This window comes from Podarcis erhardii (genome assembly GCF_964252035.2).
Source record: "Podarcis erhardii genome assembly, chromosome: 3".
NCBI lineage: Eukaryota > Metazoa > Chordata > Lepidosauria > Squamata > Lacertidae > Podarcis > Podarcis erhardii.
Window position 1 is genome coordinate 59,036,868 of NC_138507.1, and position 23,010 is coordinate 59,059,877.

The 23,010-nt window shown below is 41.2% G+C and overlaps 1 protein-coding gene across 7 annotated transcripts in view; it reads left to right on the top strand.

Moving 5' to 3' along the window:
- Positions 1-23,010, top strand: part of LAMA2 (laminin subunit alpha 2) — a 374,353-nt gene that overhangs the window by 216,332 nt on the left and 135,011 nt on the right. For 4 of the 7 annotated variants that reach the window (XM_081856105.1, XM_081856106.1, XM_081856108.1 and 1 more), the window contains 6 exons: positions 2,700-2,827; positions 4,803-4,889; positions 11,472-11,683; positions 15,714-15,820; positions 17,331-17,594; positions 19,430-19,610. In XM_081856105.1, coding sequence (XP_081712231.1) covers positions 2,700-2,827; positions 4,803-4,889; positions 11,472-11,683; positions 15,714-15,820; positions 17,331-17,594; positions 19,430-19,610 — 979 coding nt within the window. The remainder of the gene's footprint in view (positions 1-2,699; positions 2,828-4,802; positions 4,890-11,471; positions 11,684-15,713; positions 15,821-17,330; positions 17,595-19,429; positions 19,611-23,010) is intronic. The other 3 variants (XM_081856109.1, XM_081856110.1, XM_081856111.1) reach the window with 1 other exon arrangement.

Genomic DNA, 23,010 nt, shown 5'->3' on the forward strand with positions numbered 1-23,010 from the left:
ACACGTAAGATCTTTTAAAAAACACTTAATAATAATAATAATAATAACAAACCAGTACATTTAAAACAAGACTAAACCACTAAGACATGAATACTCATGGTAAGGACCCATTTGTCAAGCTGGAAGAGCCTGTTGGAACAAAAATGTACTCAACTGTTTCTGGAAAGTGCAGATAGTGACCTGAAGCAGGCTTGTTTCAGTCAACTTTAAGGTTAAGCCTAAACCAAATGGACAAAACCAAATGGAAACCAGAGCTTCCTATCTCCTCTTCACATCTGCACTGGAGGAGAGGACAATGGGCTCATAGGCACTAGGGGTGCCAGGCACCTGGGCGCTGGGCTCTCAGGGGCGCCAGGCCGAGAGTCCGGGGCCTGAGAGTTGAGTCCGGGGAAGAGCCCACCCATCAGTCAGAGCACTGTGGCGGGCTCTTCTGCTGTGGGCTCTTCTGCACCACAAGTTCAGGGGCGCCCGAGCCAGTGAGATGTTGAGCCGGCCGGCTGGCTCTGCCCTCCTCCGTGCCTGGGACTGGGCAACCTGGGAGGGGGGGCACCGGGCATATCTTTGCACCCCGGCGCTGCATATGCTTAAGACAGTCCAATGGGAAAATGCACAGGTCAAATGCATGCCTAATCTCATTCCCATAATAGTGAATCAAAGTTTTTCATTGCATCTGAACAAGAGCATACGAGCTATTAAGATTAGTCATGGCCAACAGCTAGTATCCAATCCATAAAGTTATTTGGATTGGATACTAGCTATTAAGTTTACCGCTTGTCAAATCATTGTAGAGCAAGTGTGCAAATAAAAAAAAGTTACATTCCAGAGTACAACTCAGGTATAGTTTTATTCATGAATATAAAATTCCTTGAGTCTTAAAACTTATTTCAAAGTCTCTCTGTGTGTTTATTTAGGCAACTGTTTTAGCAAGAAATGGTTACAATTGTGCACCAGAGCATTAGGACACAATTATTCACATGAAGCCACAGAAAGCAAACCATATAATAAAAATCCTTCAGAGGTTCACTATATACTTGAGTTGCATAACTGAACCTTGAATGTATGTGGGGGGGAGGATTTTAAATACACATATACATGTTAATAAGACACGGCAGAGTTTGTATGAAAATCCATCACCTGCAAGTGCAAACAAGAGAATGGGGGATTGGGGAGGGAGGGAGGGAGAAACGAATTTTTGAAGGACAGATCACATTATTGCTTTCCCTCACACCTGTGAGAGTGTTTATCTTGCTCTGAAAGCCAGGAGTGCAGAACCTGGGACCTTCCAGATATTCTTGAATTCCAGCTCCTGCTAGCCCCAGCTAGAGATGGGGAAGAAATTTGATTCAGCTTGCATTTGAAGGCGGAATAACTTAAACTAAAACAGTATTCAAACCAAAGCGTAGTTCTTTAGAATTCTGACTTCTGACTATTTTGCAGCATGGTTCTCTAGCCAAGTATGGCGTGCAAAAATGCATATTGCAAGGGAAAGTGTGCAGAAAGATGCCCATATCTGTGAAAATAAAAAAATGCATTACATTACAGAAAATTACTTTGCAAAAATGGGTACAGTAGGCAAAATTGCATGCAAAGTGTGTATATTAGGATGAATTCACACAAAAATGTTTTTGAATTTCCACGTGAAGAAGTGAAATTGGTTATTAAATCTACCGCACGATAACAGTTTCATAAAATGTTATCACAGGGGTAAGGAAGGGGGAAAGGGGAAAGGGAGCTCCCAGCAAGAAGCCCTGAGCTATCTCAGACCAGCATCTCTGTAAACCACACCTACTGGCCTGTCACACTGGCTACTAGCCTGCTGAACTGGGGTTTCCTGCAAAATCGAAAGGAGTATAGCATGAAGGCTAATAAGTTTCTGCTGCTAGCTGGCTGCTGCTTTCTCAGCTACAGTGGTACCTCGGGTTAAGAACTTAATTCGTTCTGGAGGTCTGTTCTTAACCTGAAACTGTTCTTAACCTGAAGCACCACTTTAGCTAATGGGGCCTCCTGCTGCTGCCGCTGCGCCGCCACTGCACGATTTCTGATCTCATCCTGAAGCAAAGTTCTTAACCCGAAGTAATATTTCTGGGTTAGCGGAGACTGTAACCTGAAGCGTATGTAACCCGAGGTACCACTGTACTTTCATAATCGTCACCTGCTTTTGCAGAGGCAGCGGAGCTGGTGCTCGTTGCACAACTGAAAGAAACATAGTGACAGCTGCTACAACTGCTCTTGTGAGTTGCTCGCTGCTCCTGCAGGAGGCAGCGGAAGCATTACGTAGCACTGGCTGGCTACACAGTTGTCTCAAAATCACGATGTTTGCCGGATAACATAGAGTTGGAAGGCACTGTGAGGGTCATCTGGTCCAACCCCCCTGCAATGCAGGAATCTTTCACCCAATGTGGGGTTGGAACCTACAACCTTGAGATTGAGAGTCTCATATTCTACCAACTGAGTTTGTGTGAGAAAGAGAAGATGTACTCACGCTCGACTGCAAGGTTGCCAATACGGTTCCCTCCAGATGTTGGAGTCCAGCTCCCATCAGCCCCGACCAGTAAGGCCAATAGGCAGGGTTGGTGGGAGTTGTAGGCCAACAGCATCTGGAGGGCACCATGTTGGCTGCCTTTGTCCTATGTGACTTTATCAACTATGTTCTATGACATTCTGAGAAGATGGTTTTGTTCCTTCCCCTGACTGTTTAGAACTGCAGGCACAACACAGGTGGCTTGTATTGTGATAGATGTCTTCCTGGTTTCTTTGGAGATGCTACTAAAGGGAAACCTGATGACTGCCAGCTGTGTGCCTGCCCACTGAGTATACCTTCAAACAAGTAAGTATGCCCACTGAGCAGTGGCATTGTGTCCTTTATTGGAACCCTGGATACACTCAAACACACATGTACACACCAGGCGGGACCAGGGGCTGGATGTGGAGGGGAGATAAAACCCACCGTGCCAGCCAAACCCTTGCCGCCGCTGGACGGGCGTGGGGCACAGAGAGTTCACAGGGCTGTGCTGCACTGCCTGCCCCCCCCCCATCCTCAGCAAGAGGGAGCTCAGCCAGCTGACATGGCCCTTGGCGAGGGAGCCGGGGATGTAGTGGCAAGACCAGACTCCGGGGCTCAGAGACCCCTGGTGGCAAGCAGGGCAGGGGTTACAGCCTCCCTTGCCCTCCCAACACTATGCCCCTGCAACTACGTACTAAGTATACCTTCAAACAAGTTTGTTGGTGGTATCTATACCCTATTAGTAAGCAGGCTGAATGAAAGGCCGAATGGAAGTGTTCCCCCACCCCCTCCCTCAGCAAGGGTGTATATGAAATATAAGTGCAGCCTGAGTAGGTGTCAGAATCAATCCATCAGATTCAGAGAATTGACTGCTATTGAGCTCTTTTGTTAATTTCACAGATCCCCACTTCCTAAAAAAAATGTGGCATAGTTTTGATTACGTGACAATCCATAGGACACAATCAGAATCATATATATGTGTGTGTATGTGTATATATATATATATATGTGTATATATATATATATTGCAATACTGCAAAGTTTCGTCACAAAATGAAGAAATGACTGTAATCAATGCTTGTTTATATTTATTTCACCACTATACCCATATTAAGCCAAGGCTTTGTCCTAAGGCTGCCGGTCTACTGCTGGGTTGTTTGGCAAATTGAATGGCTATGTAGTGCACACAAACCTCTAAGCGAAATAAAAAGAAGAATAATTGAGGACTTATCTCTTTAAAATAGTGGAGTGACAGATATCCTGTTGTTTCAAATGCCTGTGTCTTCCAGTGTGCCAGCAGATTACCTCATTACATTGTGTCAATCAGATTCTCAAAGAGGGGAAACTCAGAAAACAAAATGCTGGAAGGCAGAGGAACACAGCTAGAGTAAAATACTATCAGAGGATTTGTAAGCATGCAAATGATTGGTTGCTGAGAAATTTAACTATCATTTATAATGTATCTGTAAAAAGAAAAGAAAGGAAAGGAAAGGAAAGGAAAGGAAAGGAAAGGAAAGGAAAGGAAAGGAAAGGAAAGGAAAGGAAAGGACAGGAAGAGAGGAATGATAGGAAATTGTCATTTGCTATTGCAATGATTAAAGCTACATTCATGAGGTTACAGGTCTTCCTCAAGTTTAAAGAATTCCATGTAGCTCTGGTTCTTTTCAGTTGTATTAAGATCCTAACCTTTAGTCATGGAGGTTAGGAATCAAGGATGGAAAATATCTACAAAGGTTGCCACTCTTGATTCTGAATACCAAAGAATATTGTGTAAGTCATCACCGTTCATTGATCTTGACTTAAATACAGCTTTGACGTACCATGAGAAACATCACCACAAAGTTTCCCCTTCCCTGTTTTTAATGCGGCAGTTTTATTCCACTATTCATGTAAGTCGAGTTTACTGAGCTTTCCAGTCAATTGTCCGTTAGCTGCAGTGAGATTTAACTTGGGGACAAAGTCTGGGATAGAGCGCATTGCCAGGCCCTGGAGGGCTCAGACAAGCAGCTGTACATTCCTGCTTTTAAATGGTGTAGCAACTCATTGATAGACTAAAGTCCCATAACAACATGTCATTTGGATGCTGCCACCCGTTCGAGCTATATTCAGTGTCGGCAGAAATAGCAGAGTCATTCCAAACTCTACCAGCTGGAGCCAAACCTAAGCTCCATGTGTGAGACCAGAAGGACTTTCCCTGTAAAAGCAGCGCTCTCTGAGGAAGGACAGCAACTATGCTGCTAATGAATATCTTTTTATCTTTGCTCTGTGTCCCTCTTCTGGCCCTTCATCAACAACAAAGTTTTAGCCCAACATGTCATTTGGATCAGAGTCGTGGATTAATATGTGACGAATGCCCCCCTGGGTATGCTGGCTCACGCTGTGAGAGGTAAGCACCATACAGGAGTTTATCGTCTTTGTCTAACAGGACTTCATTTCATGGTTCTTTTCCAAGCCTCTATGTATTCAAGCATCCATATGCACTCACAGTCAGAATTGTGGGGTGGTGATGTCATACAAGATTCCTATTTAAATGAGAATTTCCATTGTCTCTTCCACATTTGTCCAACAGATTTGTTCTCTGCTCAGTAGGCCTGCGAAAATCGTTTCTGTTTAATGCTTTAGATAAACATTAAGCTACAAACAAAGTATTTTCCATAGAAGTAGTATTACTTGATGGGATTCTTTTTGCTGGATTTTTGTGCACCTGCTAGTTTCCGTTGTTATTTTTGTGTGTTCCTAATTTGGCTTGAATATTGAGGGTGTATTTAATCAGTTATTCAGTGAAATGCTATTTCATCTCCTAACGCTGAGCCAAACAGTATAATTGTGGAAGCTAGATTTATTTGTCTCAACTACTTTAAAACTCATATTTTCAGACTTTGCTGCTTCTAATTCGCCTCTGAATTTGGCTATTTAGCATGTGAAATTTCTGGGCTATGAATAAAGTTGCAGTGTTAAAAATATTTCAGAGGGGCTGTTTTTGTTCTCCTGCAACCTGATACAGGCACGCTGTTTCCAAAGTGATTGAGGGTGGACAAATGTAGAAATTGGGTATATGATCAATCTTTCCCTAAGAGAATCCCATGTTTGATAAAATTTGGTATCTTGTGTTGCATTTCCTCAGCTAAGAAACAGGCTTATGCTGAATCTGACTACTGATCCTTCTAGATTGTTCTTGTCTGCAGTGACTTGCATTGGCTCTTTAAGGTATGGGGGCAGAAGGCTTTGCCAGCACAGGCACTTAATGGCTGCATCAGGTGAAGGGAGGGCCACAAGAATGTACACAGGAGACTGGTCTTGGGCACAACTTTGGTGATTACAAAAAAGTGTCTGGAGACACTGGGTGCTGAACCTGGTATCTTCTGCATGCAAACTATGTGCTCTACAACTAAGCTGCAACCCTTCACTTTGCCCTGTTGTTCTGGAAAATGATATTCTGGAAAGTTTGATTTGAGACACAGCAACAACCAAAAAATGACTGTAAATTGAAAGTCCATGAAAGGCAGGGATAACTCAAAATGTTACTGAGGTTGGTGTTCCCCAAAATACTTCCCAGTATATTAAGGTCACATACAGCACAGAATAAAACCTTGCACCCTTAATAATGGTCTTTGCCTACCTTTGACTTTCCCAAACTAGTTTTTCTGGAGTCACTCCTGATAAAAGCCACTTTATTCCGTAATCACTGGAAGCAAACAACACTTAGCAGTTGGCATCCAAAGAAAGGTTGCAGCCGTGAATTTTTCAGATTCTTTTTGTAAGGTTGAAAATGTCTTCGAGATGTGCCCACTTTGAGACGAGTTGCCACCGCACCTCAAGACTACTTCTTTTCCTTGTACTTGCTGTCACTATAGGAAGTGAGAACATAATGAAAACAATGCAAAGTTAATATCACATCTTAAATACCATTTTTTCTTATTTTTCTTATGCTTATAATTATCTTGCTTTTCTCCAATGAGGGAGCTCAAGGTCTCAAAAGTGGTGTTTTGAAGTAATTTTCTATCTAGACATACATTAGAATGGACAAAGGGCCCGATCCGCATACAGTTTGCTGGGCCCAACAAATCCTGTTAATATTATTGATTACCACTACCTTGGTGTGATGGAAGCTGGAATGTTTAACATGTTGGCTACTGCCCAATTCATTGGGTTATATGGCTACACCCTACAAAGTGCTCTAACTGTTCATCATTCTGACCTACATTCAATATTGCCATTCCTGAATGACATCACTGAAGACATCCCCCAATATGAAAGAAAACCCAGTCATTGGGTGGGGGGCGGGGATTGTACTGAAAGTCTACGGCTCATTATTTCTAGTTAGAAAACCCAGGTTCTTTCATCCTCTGAACCTTAAAATGTGGAAGAACTGACATTTGGAAAGAAGAATACAGCTCATGTCCTAAGCATACATGGCAAGCAGTCAGCAATTTGCAAAGCCTCAGGAGAATGTATGGCATGTGTAAAAGGAGTGGGGGAGGTTCCAAATGTAGAATGTTCCTTTCAATTAAAGACTTTTGAGATTCATCTTAGAAAATGCAGCCATTTAGCCATATGCTTCGTTAACATTAAAAGTCAAAGCAGAAGGCTCAGAACAAATACCAAGCCCACACTTTCTTTGTACATTCATTTGGTGTTATATTTGGCTAAAAGCACCTGCCAAAAGAAGGCTTAGGCATTCACCCGCTTATCACTATGGCTGTTACTGCTGAGTGCTATTTCTGTCTATCTTTTCCTGTCTCGCTGGCAAGTCATCACCCTCCTCTCAAACCTGAGGGCTGTGGAGTTAATGAATGCAAGAACAAATCAGCCGAAGAGTACTTCTGTGACAGTTTGTCAATGTAGGGGGTCACTGACAAGTCCCATAAGCAACAAGTAGTATTTCTTGAGTAGTCCATAGATTGGCAACAAGGAAGGAATTTGAATAAGTGTGTGTCTGTTTTAATTGTCACAAGTTGCACAATAATGCACCGAGCCATTGGTTATGAAAACAACAACAACATGCCAGCATTTCGAAAGCTGTCTTTATATACTATCATATGTGAATGAGTAATAACTTCAGGAATTTGCATGGAATCCCATCTTTCTTTTTTAGCTTGGGGGCGCAGCTCTGAGTCATGTTGCTATTAAATTAACTGCTTTAAAATTACCCTGACATCTTCTATTTTCAGTTTTGTCTTACAGCAACCACCCATGATTTCTCACTCTTAGAGTTGGCAATAAATCTCCTTTTGTGTATTTACAATGCTAGCAAATTAAGAATACTTTATAGGATTTTTGTTGTTATCAAGAACATTGTTCCATTTATTTATATGCAGATCGAGTTCTGGGCTGCATTTCTGTTTGTTTTGTTGGATTGGTCATTACCAAGTTGCTTTTTCATTTTTTGCATCAGCCCCCATTGCTAAAAAAACACACACTTGCCCATTCTGTACTCCTTTTGCTCTAGTCTTCTAGCAGTCACTTTCTTTGCTGTTCCATTCCTTCTGCTTTCTCTTTTTCCATATATTTAGAATGCTACTGCTTTCTAAGATAGCATCATCCCTTTCTTTAAATCTCTCAACTGTCCCTTTGTTGCTTTCAATTTTGTGCCCTAATCCTTGCTTTTGAGGCTCTCTGTCTCTCTGCCTTTGGCAAAATTCAGTTCTTATCTCTCTCTTTATTTCCCATCTCACCATCTTCTCTCTCTCAACAAGCACATCTGAGGACTGAAGATGAGTTGGGCATTTGTGGGCCAACACGTGTTCAGCAAGAAAAGTGACCCTCAAATTCAGAGCCTCAAAGGAAAGGACTAAGCCTAGAGATTCATTCAGAAAGGAACAGGCAGCAGTTGGGGGGGGGGGGCGGAGACAAGCAGCAAGACATTTTGATAATGTTACCTTAGTAGTGAGTAAGAAGGGAGCATTCTGAAATAACCGACAAAGGGAGAGACAGAAGAAAATGGGGAATGAGAGTGACAGGAAACTAGAAGCAACATAATCTGATTGCTTCTATATTCATGACAAAGAGTTCAAAAACAACCTTTACAATGGGTCAAAATTGTCATTTGACTTTATGTTCCTTACTTTAAAAAAAATAATAATTCAGGATTCATGAACCACTCCGAGAAGTGTACAGATACAGTTCTGCAGCTTTAGTTAAGCTGCAGGCTCCCCCCAAAAACTAAGTATGAAGAACACCCTTGGACTAACAACTCCCCCTCCCAATTCCTACACAAATGACTGCTGTTCAGTTGTTTCAAAAATTGGCATGTATGTATACATCGTGTTAATGATTTTCTCTCATTCATACTGCTATTCTACAAGTTGTTCAGGTTGAATAGCATAATCTGATGCTCTGTGATTCCATCCATCCTGCAATTTGAATGGATATACCCTAGGGAGAAAAAGGCTTATATGTGCCTGCCAGCTAGATGTGGAGGATATTACTCTAGTTTATAGCTACATCTAAGAGGGACAAGAATGTCCTCTCTCCCCCCCCCCCCAAAAAAAAGCTTTTCCAACAATAATGATGCTGGCATCCAACTGTTTAGGGAGAGAATGGAGGAGTGTGCTTTTGTGGGTGAGGTCTAGCTGTTGGAAGGTTACAGCGCCTGCTGTGGCTGTAGAGACCGATGAGGAAGAGACATGTTTGTTGCAGCTGAGGCAGATGAAGGCACCCAGTTGTGCAGCTACAGATGCACCAAAGCATTTCTTCTCTCTGCGCTCCTCCCAGCGGTCAATTCTCCTCAGGTCACTGCTACGGATACATGACTTTATGGCCTGTCTCCAGGCACTGCAGTCATCTGCAAGGGATTCCCACATGGCGGGGTTGATGTTACCAGCCTTCATGTCATGTTTGCAGACAATAATAATAATAATATCTGCATTTTTCTTCCTCTGTTGCTTTTCCTTATAGCCATTCGGCACTGTTGTTGTTGTGTTTAAAGATACGACTTCCCTGTTAATATAAGATATGAATGTTACACATGACTCGTTCCTCCTTTGTGCTGGTTCTCATGAGCACAGCCCATTGGATCAGAAGAGAGTAAGTGAAGTGGAAGAATTCCTAAAGGAAACATATGGAGCTATAAAGTAGACAACATTAAGGGTTTACCAGGAAATTCAGAGAAGGAAAAAGGAAGAGAGAGACAAAACAGGATTAGGGTCACTTCTCTCCGCCCTCCCCCACCCCAGCAATCAGTGCTTTTGAAAGCTATTTGGGATTCATCACAAGACACATCAGTAGAATGTGGTTCCAGAACACTTGGAAAAGGCCAGGAGACCAAGGTTTATGTTAAGTTTAATTAGCAGAGTCTGAAATGATGAGAATTGGGGCAGGGAGGGAGGGGAGTGATCAAAGTGGATTGTCATTAGTAGAAGGGTTATTTATGATTAGCACATCAGTAGTCACAAATCCTCTGGGTGTTCTTCTTATGACTGGCTTTGTACATTTCTGCTGGCATTATCCGATACAAGACAAAAGCTTAAATGAAAGAGGATGGGCAGAGCGAAAGAAATGAACCCTGATAAGCGAAGGCGAAAATTATTAGCAATTGAAGGAGTCATCTGTATTATCTCAGCATACTTGCAGAAATTGCATTGGACTGGCCATATGAGGCCCTTCGTTCTACAGGTTCCATGTAGTTCATGAACAGACTAGGCCTGCTTAGTCAAACCAAGGAAAACTAGCATCTAGTCTGCCATCCACTTACTTAAGAGTTGCCAGCTCAGATGCTTTAGGCAATTTTAGAGAAAAGGCAAGTAAGAGGCAACATGATACAAGTTTATAAAATTATGCATGACATGGAGAAAGGGGATAGTGAAAAGTTTTTATTGGTCTCTCATAACACTAGGTAAAAGTTAAATGTGCTTTCAAACTGCTAAATTGGCAGAAGCTGGGACAGAGCACCCCGTTGAGTGAATTCGAACCACCACCCTTCCAATCAGCAAGCCCAAGGGACCCAGTGGTTTAGACCACAGCACCTCCGTCCCTCATAACACTAGAACTCGTGGACATCCAATGAAGCTGAATGTTGGACGAATCAGGACAGATAAAAGAAAGGACTTTTCCATGCAGCACATAGTTAAACTATGGAACTATGCTCCCACTGGACATATTGAAGGCCACCAACTTAGTTGGCTTTAAAAGGCTATTAGACAAATTCATGGAGGAGAGGGCTATCAATGGCTACTAGCCATTATGGTTGGAGGCAGTAATGCTTCTGCATGACAGTTGCTGGAAACTGCAGTAGAGAAGAGTTCTCTTGTGGTCAGATCCTGCCTGAGGGTTTCCCACAGGCATCTGGTTGGCCACTGTAAGCACAGGCTGATGGAGCAGAGGGGCAACAAAACCTCTATAATACAATTTCACCCAGTTTAACAACTATTTCTAAGGGTGCAGTCTTATGCTGAAGATCTACCACCTGGGGTGAAATCAAAGGTTTCTTGTGTTAGCTTGTGTGCTCCCATCCCTTGTTATGCATACAGTTTATTTCATTGTCAATTTGCATGGTTTTTTTGTTTTCCTTTCTCAACCAGACCCTTTAGGTTGCATGGCGGAGTATATCAGATCTGCTGGTTAGCTGGCATAGTTGAGTTTCCTTCTTGTATACTTGCACATGATGGGCTGTATCATAAAGTGTTCTCCACATGAATCTGATTTCCACTGGAGTGGTAACAGACAGGTTTCTTATTATGCTTTTTCTCATCTTCAGCCCCAGTGACCAGCTCCCGCCCCCTCCCTGCTCTTCGGCGGTCCCCCCTCGAGCTGGCAGGATTTCAGCTAGTAATGAATCTTCAGTGCTGTTAAGGAAATTGAAAAAAACGATGGGAATGGTGGGTGGGTAGGGAAACTCTGAGAAACACTTGAGAGAAAATAAAGCTGTCTTTAGTGATTCGTAAGGCAACAGAGCTGTAAACAATGTTATTTTTTAAAAATGCCAACAGGTCAATGTAAATACTTTAAGATGTTATGTCTGTCGCCCTAGGTGTGCAGAAGGATATTTTGGACAACCTTTAAAACCAGGGGGATCGTGCCAGCCTTGCCAGTGTAATGACAACCTCGACTTCTCCATTCCTGGCAGCTGTGACAGCTTGTCTGGAGCTTGTCTGATATGTAAGCCAGGTACAACAGGCCAATACTGTGAGAAGTGTGCTGATGGGTATTTCGGAGATGCTGTTGATGTAAAGAACTGTCAACGTAAGTCTTGGAATCCTGCTTCTCCTGTCAGAATGCATTCATTCCCTATGGGCATAGCGCATGACGGTCTGTCAAATAGGACATGCATTTATTTTCATGGCATTACGTACAGTAAGTGTCACATTATCCAAAATGCGGTTACTTCAGATTTCCTTACTTGCTGTCTAGATTCAGGGTCATTGTTTGTTTGTTTGTTTGTTTGTTTATTATTGTGGTTCTATCACTTGTGCACAGCATTTTACATATTAAAAGAGGGCAGGTGCCACCAGCACCCTTTTTTCATCTGAACTTCAGATTATACCAAGGTTGGAGAACTGGATCCAGTCAATTCACCCTGCCACACATTTGATAAGTGAGCTGGTTTGACAGTTGGGTTGTCATGATGACGTTGTGGGACCCATTTTTACCCTTGCGGAAAATCAACTTTATGAGGGTGTCCTGTTGTCCCTGTTATGGCCTGTGATGCCTTCCTTCATCTCTGGACAGGGCTTGCTCCCTTACCAGTCTCGTTTCGAATTGCCTGCTATAGGAGAATAAAAACTAGGAACCCTGGAGAGGAACCGCAGAATTCTTCCCTGCCACTTCTGCTTTCCTAGGCCAGACTAAATGAGATGATGATAAACAAGGGTATGAAAATAACAGCACTGTGTTGAGCTTGCCCTCTTCATAAGATTGAATATAGCTAACCTCATGTCATGACACCATTTGGCTAAGTGTTTCTCTCCCCTGTCAGCGGCAACCAATTATGTGGAGCAGGAGGAAGAAAATGCACATCACAATGATGATCTTATCATAGGCACACAGGCACATGCAGCAGCCTTCTATTCTTCCCATTCTCCCCCTAGTCAAGCTGGCTACAGGTTTGGCGTTTAGGAGAACCTTTCTTTTTACCTTGTAGCTGGTTGACAAAAGGTTGCATTAAGCATACTAAGGAGGAAATGAACGTAAAGGCTGCCCGTTTCTTGCCAACTCCTTTTGCATATTTCTTCTGCCCTTATGTCAGGCATCCTCAGACTCGGCCCTCCAAATGTTTTGGGACTACAACTCCCATCATCCCTAGCTACAGGACCAGTGGTCAGGGATGATGGGAATTGTAGTTCCAAAACAACTGGAGAGCCAAGTTTGGGGATGCCTGCCTTATGTTCAGTGTCTGTCACAGTGCGTGACTAATCAGAAGGATGTCACCACTGGTTTTAAAAAAAGAGATTGTGCAATAGTACTGCTTTGTTGTTCCCATTGAGTGACTCATTTGGTGTAAAGGTAGGAGATATATTTCTTTTATTTATCTATGTATTTAATTTACAGCTGTACCTTGGAAGTCAAATGGAATCCGTTCCAGAAGTCCGCTCAACTTCCAAAATGTTCGGAAATCAAAGCACAGCTTCTGATTGGCTGCAGGAACCTCCTGCAGCCAATCAGAAACTGCGGAGGCCCTGTCAGATGTTCGGGTTCCAAAGAACGTTCACAAATCAGAACACTCACTTCCAGGTTTGCGGCGTTCGGGAGCCAAAACATCCGAGTACCAAGGTATTCAGGATCCAAGGTACGACTGTATTAAGATTGAGGGTTCCCACCCTGGTCTGTGGACTACCAGTGGTCCACAAGCTTTATTCAGGTGGTTCACAGCAGGTCTGTGAAGAACACTTACCATTTGAGTTCTATAAAATTATGGAGAATTCAAATTGTAATACAACGTAAGAAACAAAAGAAGCAATAGAAATAGAATTAAAAATAATACAGCATCTAGCACAGCACATCACAATTCCTACAATAAGCAGAAAAAAATAATAAATCAGTGGTCTGCTAAAGCCATTAGCAGTTTTTGAGAGATCCATTGCAGGGGAGTTTGGGAATCGCTGATTTAGATAATTTCTTTACCGGTTTACAGTGAATCTTAAAATATCAAGTACAACATTGCAAAGAACAGAACTTTGCAAATGAATATCAAATACAAAAGTGCAATAAATGCCCATGGTTTAAAGTAGCATAATTAAAATTTATCATATGTTCAGAACCGGAGCGGGAAACCTGTTTTTTAAAAATTGTATTAAATTTAAGTAATTTGGTTTGATTTGTAATTATTTGGAAAATTAATTTGAAAAATTTTTGGAGGAAAATTGAAACAACATATCCTTTTAAAAGGAACACTACAAGTAAAAAGCAAATACTGTACAAAAATACGGTAACAATTCCATGTGTTCGGGCATTATTGGCTAAGCAAGATAACTGAGATGGAAGCTATGCTAACACTTCCTTCTGCAGTAGCATCTCCCAAAACACATCCTTAGCACCTCACCTTCACCCGTTCTCACCAACCATATTCATAACACAGTTAATCCCCAGCTGACCACTTGGCACAGAACATCTGATCTACAAAGAATCCCCTGGCAGCATTAAATATAATTTTCAACCAGCTCATCCATGGATCTCCAAGGCAATACAGTGCCATGCAAACATAGCCACTCCTTGTCTTCCATCTAGGTAGAGTCTTCTGTGGATCAATTCAGTCTCTTTCACTAATAAGATTTTCATAAGATTTCCCCACCACCACCACCACTTCTGCACATGTGGGATTTTTACAGGTTCCAATTTCAGCAGCTGCATTGGAGTTGATTAATAATTCATTGGTGCGGTGCCTCGTGACTTCTTCTTTAAGGCTGTCATTTAAAAAGCAGTGGATTTGAAAAATCAAACTATGAGCAGAATTGAAACTCCCATTGCTGTGCTTCTTTCCTTGAGGCATTGACATGGCTGAAACTTTGAACATTTCCTCTACAGAGACAGCTGTATAGGAGGCTCTGTGTGGAGCGAAAACATACAATATATACAAAAAAACATTAAAATAGATAGTTTTTTAATGTATATTTATATTATTTGCTTTTTGTCATTAGCTGAGTTCATAGTAGAACTTCTCAGTATATTAATGTTCTTGTGCTTGCAGTTACTGCAAATTTATTTCTCCTCCTATTACGACTAGGCTTTCTTTTTTGCATATTTCTTGGGCAGGCTTCCATGAAGTTTGCCCTGAAGCTGTGAAATCAGAGGGACTGTGCCTATGCTTTGTTGCTTTCAATTTCTCCTTTTCATTAAAGAATCAACTTCGTGATTGAAAACTTGCAAAGCAAGAGTCTTGCTCTCAAAATACTGTGGTTTTTCCCCTCCCTTTCCCTTCTTTCCTTCCTGCCGGGGTCATTTACATTAGTCAGTTCAATTGGCAGCTCAGTTTTGTCACGAGCCCTGTTATTCCTAAACATTATTTTTAAGAAACAAAAATGTAAAATAAAAGTATCAAACCAGTAGCCCAGATCATTTTGTCCATTATTTCACAACTGGCTTTTAATTATGGAAACATCACAAGATTCATACAGCTGAAAGTTGCATGGTCTTCAAGGCAGATTAAAAAAAGAAAAGAAAGTAAAGCCCTAATGACTGTACATTCTGTATAATCTGAGACACAGCTAAATGGTTTAGGGGAACTGTCTGGAGGGGAGAGGCACCCACCACCCAGTAGGAAGTGGCCAAAGGAAATACTGGATGGATGTGCATTGAAACCCATGAGGTGTGTCCTTTGAGTAATCCGTTGCAGGGATTACTGGGCCACAGCATTGCGTGGCTTTCCCAGGGGTGTATTTATATTATTAAAATTCTCCTGTTATCATAAGTCACATAATCTGGTACTAGAATTCCATTATTTGTGCAGGCAATGACTTTTTCATGTAGCATGTGTAGCCTGGCACCTGCCATTAAATACAGAAGAAGCCATCAGTGACCTAATCAGGATCGTGTGCTCATGGCAGGGTTCTAGTTGCATGGTTCTGAGTCAATTAAAAATGGGAGAGGGCAGTGGCACTCATCTTTCTCTTGTGGGGCTAATTGTAGACCAAGAACAGAGTTACAGTGTGTGTGTGTGTGTGTGTGTGTGTGTGTGTGTGTGTGTACATGATAAAAGTGGAGTTCATTCTGTTTCATGTACATATCATAGCGTGCCAGCATGCATTACATTATGACACCCTTTCTTATTTCCATGTAGCTTGTCGTTGCCATCTCAATGGCTCATTTTCAGAGACTTGCAACTCTAAGACTGGGCAGTGTGACTGCAGACCCAACGTGGTGGGCCGTAGATGTGATGAGTGTAAGGTAAGCCATAAAAACTGATCCATCTTTATTGCTTTCCCTCCCCTTTCTATGTGTTATATTATAACGACTCTTTGTTGTTGTTCAAATAAAATGTTGAGGGTGGTTTTGGGCTTAGAAATAAGGGTGCTAACTGCCTTTGATACGTGTCTCAGAATTTATTTCTAAGGCTTTCTGGAATCATTATTGGTGCTAATTGGAACATGTTGTTTGTGGTGCACAGAATCTATCCCCTTTTAAAACTTAAGTCAAACAAAATAAATGTACACCATGAATAGTTAATATCTTTTTATGTATATAAAGAAGATTTTAGTTCTTTGCAAAACAAAAAACAAAAACTGACATAATAGTTGACATGAAAGAAAGAAAGAAAGAAAATGAGCAGAACACACCCCTTTTGCATTGTTGCATCATGATTCACATTTTTGTTTTTTTGAATTTTATAAACAAATACAGAAGGGTCTCTCAGAAAGAAAACATAAGGAACAACCCTCTTGGCTTCTAGAATTATCATTCAGTGCAGTTGTGGACTCATTGTCCATTTGCTTTTGTTTTTTAAAAAAGAGGTTAGGTCGGTTACCTGTTTTCTGACCACTCATCTCACACCTTGATCACAATGATTATGTCAGTGTTTACAACAATATAGCAAACCTTCGAAGCATTTGAAATAAACAATTTGAATTGAGTGAAACAGGTTGGCCCAATAAATGGGTAAGGCTGTCCAGAAAAATGGTGATTCTGTGCTGTGGTCATCTGTGGAACTTCAAAGGCTTCCCCTGAAAGATTATTTTATTTCTCTCCTGTGTGAAAGTTTCATTAGAGCACTTTAACTTTCTATGGGGGAAATTACAATACGAAGCCATTAAGAGAACTAGAAAAAAAAATATCAACAGTAAAAAACTGGGATTTGAAAAGTAACATGATCATCTCAATAGCACTCTCAGGATAGAATTCCATTTTTAATGGCTTTTTAATCCAACAGAAGGAAAGCAATTTTTATCAGTTCTTTCTACCCACTGTCACCCTCTATGCCTGTTCTGGAGGGTCCCCCAAACTTCTGAAACAGATTTTCAGGGGTGCAACGGACTGCAGGGTGAGATGGAGTTGGTGGAAATTGCCTCTCCCTTACATTGGCAGAGGTGACCACTGGGTCAAAAGTTCTTGCATGAGTGAAGGAGCACAATTGGATTCAACCCCTATTATGATCATGTTTGGCATTAGCTCATTTACTAGATACGGATGTGTTTACATTACTGGAGCTTTATCGGTTGTAGTTTAGCGCGAAGTTTACTGGACTTTATAAGATGTGCATATGATAGTTTTAAGTGTAAAACAAAAGGCCATTGAATTTATGTAATCTTTACTTGGTTCAGTTTAATTCCATATGTACACTAAGAAAACCAAATCGTTTGGTGTACAAATATTTATAATAGACTTCTTGCTCTTGCTCTTCTAACCTTTTCTTGTACAACTTTGTTTTCTAACTTGTTTTCCCTCTCTTTCTCTTCAAAAGCCTGGTTATGTTTGGGTTCCAGAAAAGCAATTCTGTACACCATGTGGATGCAATCCTCTAGGATCCATGTCACTAAACTGTGATGTGTCAGGGAGATGTATCTGTAAATCAGGATTCGCTGGTAAACGATGTGAGCTGAGCAGACAGGTGTATATCCAGAAGGAAAACCCATTACCAGCTCAGCAAATCAGAGCACCTCATCAGAGATGGGGCTACTCCAGTGCAAGTGGGTGCCCGAGAGGTGCTTTCAAACCTGCCTCTTTGGTAATCAAAAAGACCATGTACAGCATGCATTGCATTCTAGCATGTGTCTGTGTTGTGATACACTAACAATGCAGTAGAAGCAAACCATTTAGAAAACAGTCAGTGTTCTCTCAACATCAAAACATTGTCTGGTACAATATGCGCTAGAGAATAAATCCCATTGAAATTCCTGGGATTTAGTTGAAGTTCAGGACCCATGCTGTTGCAGTGTGATGCATCAAGCAATTGAGGTAATTAATGAGGGGGATATCTGAGAAAAAAATAAATTTTGAATGCTGACTTTTCAGATAACTAAGAATCAAGTTACAAAGGAACTTGGCTAATATTAGTAACCCACGTAACCTAAGTTATTGTGATTACTTGAATTCACCTAAAGTAATGTTCTCAGGTAGCTCTCTATACAGAGTTACTTATAGCGGTACCAGTTAGTTGAATCCAGTGCATAGTAATTAACACAAAATGTATCACTCTTATTAGATAATTCACCCTCTCAGTAAGAAAATAGTTAACAAAGCATAATTTTATATGTGAATTTGTAGTTCTCCTCACTGGTGCACTGCAGCCACTGACCCAACTTCTTAAGTTAACTGTAGGTTAAGCAGACAATTTTATCTAAAATGGAATTTGATTTTCTGCCTTTCCCCCTTATAAACAGGATTTACTTTTCCTATGAAACTGGTGATTTAGAGGGCGGGTGCTTGCTGGTTTAATTGCATGTTGAGGCATTCCTTTCTGTTCTTAGTGAGAGATACGATGCTATAGTACTAGTCATAATATACAGTGGTGAAACGGTGGATAAATTGCATACTTATTGCTGTTACTTGGCTTTGCATGAGGAAGCAACTTCAGCCTCTGCGCCTGTAATCTGAACAAGGCCCACTGATCCCATGCTGAAGTAGGGATAACTGAAGCTTATGTATTGAACAGAACCTTGCTCTGAGGTACTTTCTGAACAGGCAGGGTTGGTGGACCAAGGACCTCTAGTTTACCTGGTAGACTTATGGGGCTGAATTTAGGCCAGGACTTTCCAATGGTTGAGCCCTACACAATATTCCAAACGCACAAATTGGGATTTGTGAGCATGCTTGGATCAATGATGTTGCACTAATAGTTACTGCTAATACAGGTTCATGGTGATACAGGTTTAACAGAAAATCCTTGCCGTTCTATGCCATACAGCAGCATTGCAAGGAGGGACGTCGTCTGTGGAGATGGGAAAAGAGAGGCATTTCCCTATCTCATTTTGAATGTGCACAGTTGGCCTCCACATTATCTAAAGGCCTCAGAGGCCACATAAGCTAAACTCTGCAAGGCAGAATAATGGCTGTATGTGTCCTATGGAAAAGTGATAGCCGCCACATTAAATCAAAAGCCCTGTGGTAGCCCAAATGAGGACTCTTCTGTTAGCTCATCCTTTGTTATTAGACACATCGGGAGTGCATATTAAAAGCTGCTTTTGCAAGGTGATCCATTAGAGCAGAACCAAGTTCAGAATTTAGAATGCTTGGTGTTACACTATACTGATTCCTTAATGAGGACCAATGAATCAGATTTCAAATTAACTTTGGAGCTTTCAGAGTTGTCTTTCTTTGTATTTCAGATGTTGGTATTTTATTCATTTCAGACTTCAAGCGTGAACTGGGTAAATTGGGCTACAAGGAGAGGTGCCAGATTTGAACCTTCCTATTTGTTTTAACCTCTTAGGACTTAAACAAACTGGCTCATTCACATCCATTGACCCTTCAAGAGTCAGTGCTTCTCACACACTTTTTTCCTTTAGCATTGCTTGCTATTTTTATTTCTGCTAAATGATTTCCCTCTGTCTACTGTGACAGCCTGGAACCTTTGGCGTACAGTCATCCAGAGGCTGTGTTCCTTGCAACTGTAATTCATTTGGATCCAAATCTTTTGACTGTGATGAGACTGGACAGTGCCATTGCCAGCCAGGTGTTGGAGGAAAGAAGTGTGACCGCTGTGCTCATGGATTTTATGGCTTTGAAGAAGGAGGATGCACTCGTAAGTATAGATCATCAACTTTCATTTAATAGATGGGGAGCTTTCCTTTTTATTCTGTGTGTGAGGAAGAAAGACTTCTTTCAGGCCCCGCACTACATCTGAGTTCATCACATTCTGTTTCTCTGGGATTTAACTCTAGGGAAAAAAATTTTTAAATGCAAGTTAGTTTTTGTTTTAAAAAAATACATGTAGCAAAATGCTCAAATCTTTTTTTTCTAATGTCCATAAACCATCTGCAATGAAGAAAACACAAGCAAAGCAAGCATTATGCTCTAAAGACAAGGAGAATTACAAATGTCCAAGGTTAACGCCAAAATATGCACTTTGCATTTCTTTTAAACACACACACACACACACACACACACACACACACACACACCAGGATAGATTTATTCTAGTAACCAATTCTATCATGTGTGGCTTGCAAGAAGTGTTCTTCCTTAGAACCTATAAGGCCCATGCAAAATATCTTAATAGTGAATGCAGAGTGGGATAATCATACACGGAGAAGCAGTTTCTTAAATAATCTGATCCCAAGCCACGCGTTTTGCATTTAGAAGGTTCCAGGTTCAATCCATGGCACCTTCAGACAGGACTGGGGAAAGGGTGCCGGCTGAAAATCTGGAGAGCCACTTCTCATCAGTTTTACTGGGCTAGGTGAACCAATGATATGGTTTGGCATAAAGTGATGTTCCTGTTGTACTATTTTCCCTTGCAATATGTTGTTTTTTTTACAAATGATAAGCATTCGACTTGGAGCTACCTAGAGATAAATGTAGCAACCCAGAGCTAGGTCAAACAAGTAGAATATAATGGGTGCAAAAGTCTAGCTTTACATACTGCATTTCAAACCAGCAGGTGTAGTCTAGTTGCATATCTCTTCTGTTTCCACATGACACATCAGAAGGTAAATGCAAGAAGAAAATATTCCTTACCAATTTCTGGGAGGTGCAAGTTAATCTATACAAAATGTACCACAGAAATGGAGCCTAAGCATTACCAGGTGAAACTGATGGAAATAATAAATTGTCAACTTAAATGAAAAAATATAATCACATGAAAGTACCTCAGTTCTTTTAAACAATCCCGTCAGTAAAAAAAAAATAAATAAAAATTGCAACTCTAATTTCTATGTGGCACCTACTTTGTGTATTTGTGTTCATTGTGGAGCTCAATAAGAAAGAAAATAAAATGGCAGTTCATTCTCTCTTCCACATGGTTACCTCTCTCCACACACCATCTCTTGCTCTAAGTGCTTCACACTTCCCAAAGCACACTCTCTTACATTGTCCCTTAAGTCATTCATCTTCAACTGGTGGTGTAATGGAGTTGCAACTTTCTGTAAGGTGGTTTGTGCCAGCAGCCTCATGGTTCCTAATTTATTTATTTGTTTATTAAAAAACTTTCAGCAGCAAACCAACATCTCAGAGGTAAGATTCTCTGTCACATGATAGACACATGTCTGAATTTGTCCACAGTTTCTGATCTGTTTGGGTCTTCCAAGAAAGAAAATGGCCCAATAGCTACCTCGAGGGTGGAGAACCTGTGGCTCTCCAAATGTTGCTGGACTTCAGCTCCCTTCAGCCTCTTGCCAGCATGGCCATTGGTCAGGGATAATGAGAATTCTAGCCTACAACATCAGGACAACCAAAGTTTCCCTGTCCCTTGACTACATGATGGCAAGTCAGAGAGACGGCGAGAGAGGGGGGATAATTAAAAGTGGTTCTCATCTTAACTGATGAGGTTAGAAATGGGTCATAGGTCTAGGAAGACTGCAGTCCACTGAATTAGACTTTTTATTTGGTGAGCAGGAGCAAGGAGCATACAGATAACATCAAATCTGGGTTCCTTTACTTTTCCATTTATCTACTGGCAAAGCTAAAGTGACAGTGTTTCTGCCCTGTCCCCCACCCTTCCTTCCAGCAAGAAACTTTAGCCAAAGGCATCATTCTCCCAGTAGCTGACCTAGAAAATTGGGGAAAGATTCACAATGCAGAGAGAGCCTCCTCAAGTCCACAAATGTGAGCTTTCCTGTGTGCTACTGGATCTTTGTATGTTAATTTGTTCCCATTAAAAAAAAAACCCCGGACTAAAACTTTTGTGTGTCTGCCAAAACTCCGTGTAACATTGCTTCCCTTGGGTCTGAAGCCATCTCTCCATAGGACACATTCATCCTCATGGGACCTGCAATATCAGTATGACCTATATGAGCAGTGAAAAGATTTCTCAGTCTAAGATACAATAGTCAATGGAGCAACTTCCATAGGGAAATTGTAGATGCACACAAGTTGCTGAATTGGGCAGAATTGCTGAAAAGGGTAACATTAAGCCTATCTGAGGAATGATTATTTCACCCTTAGTTTGAAGCATTCAACTGATGCAATTACACAGGTCAGCTTATATTCCTTAATAGTGTGTGATTGATAGAAACCCTTCCCATTTAAGTCTTAATCTTTTTCTCTTTCCTCAGCAATTCATATGAGCTACTCTTCTTAAACTTAAACCCAGAAACTCATACTCCTGCATTTTATGCAATAAAGTATTTACGGTATTCTTCCTGGCCTTCAGGCTCTTTACATTTGCACTACTCTGGATTGCCTGATCTATGTCATGGGTGTGTGATGATGCCCAGTCCTACTTACTCAGAAGAGTGTTGAATGGGACTTGCAAGGAAGTAGGCATAGGATATTAAATCAGATTATGGATCATTTGGCCCAGAATTATTCTGTCTCCAATGTCTAAGACAACAAGGTATTTACCACCACCACCCTGCTTCCCACCAACACCCACAAAAAAGAAAGCCTCTTCTTAACTAGAGATATCAGGAATTGAACCTGGAAATTCATCTATACGCTTGGATTGCAGTACTGAACTATATCCCTTACCTGTTCTGCTTAAGTGTAGCAGTGGCCTAGCCCTAGAGGATATTAAATGTGATTTCAATCCTTTCCGTCTATGAACTAGCAAAAAAGCAACATTCTAGGCAGATGAATATTTCCTAAAAGTTGTACAGATTGCATGCTGAACCACGGCTCTGTGCTATTGTGTTCCCTTACAAGAAGAGTCGATCTATAAAGACATGTTTATTGTTGTGTAAAAGTTTAAACATGTCAGCACTTGGTAAGGGTAAGAGGTCAACTTTTGGATTCACGGAAGAGAAAACTTGAAATGAAAAACAAATGGTAACTGTAGTCTTAAGGCTCTTAGCACAAATGGGGATGGAACGAGAACACAGTGAATGATTTTTGTGATTTGTCATTTTTTGCAGCAGTTGCAGGTTTGGAAAGCTGTTTTCTTTTGTGAAAATTTTCTGCAACTGATACCTGATTTATTCCAGAATGTCTAGCTCTGGCTCCTTCATCCTAAAATGTTGCATTCTCAATCATACATGGTGGAAATG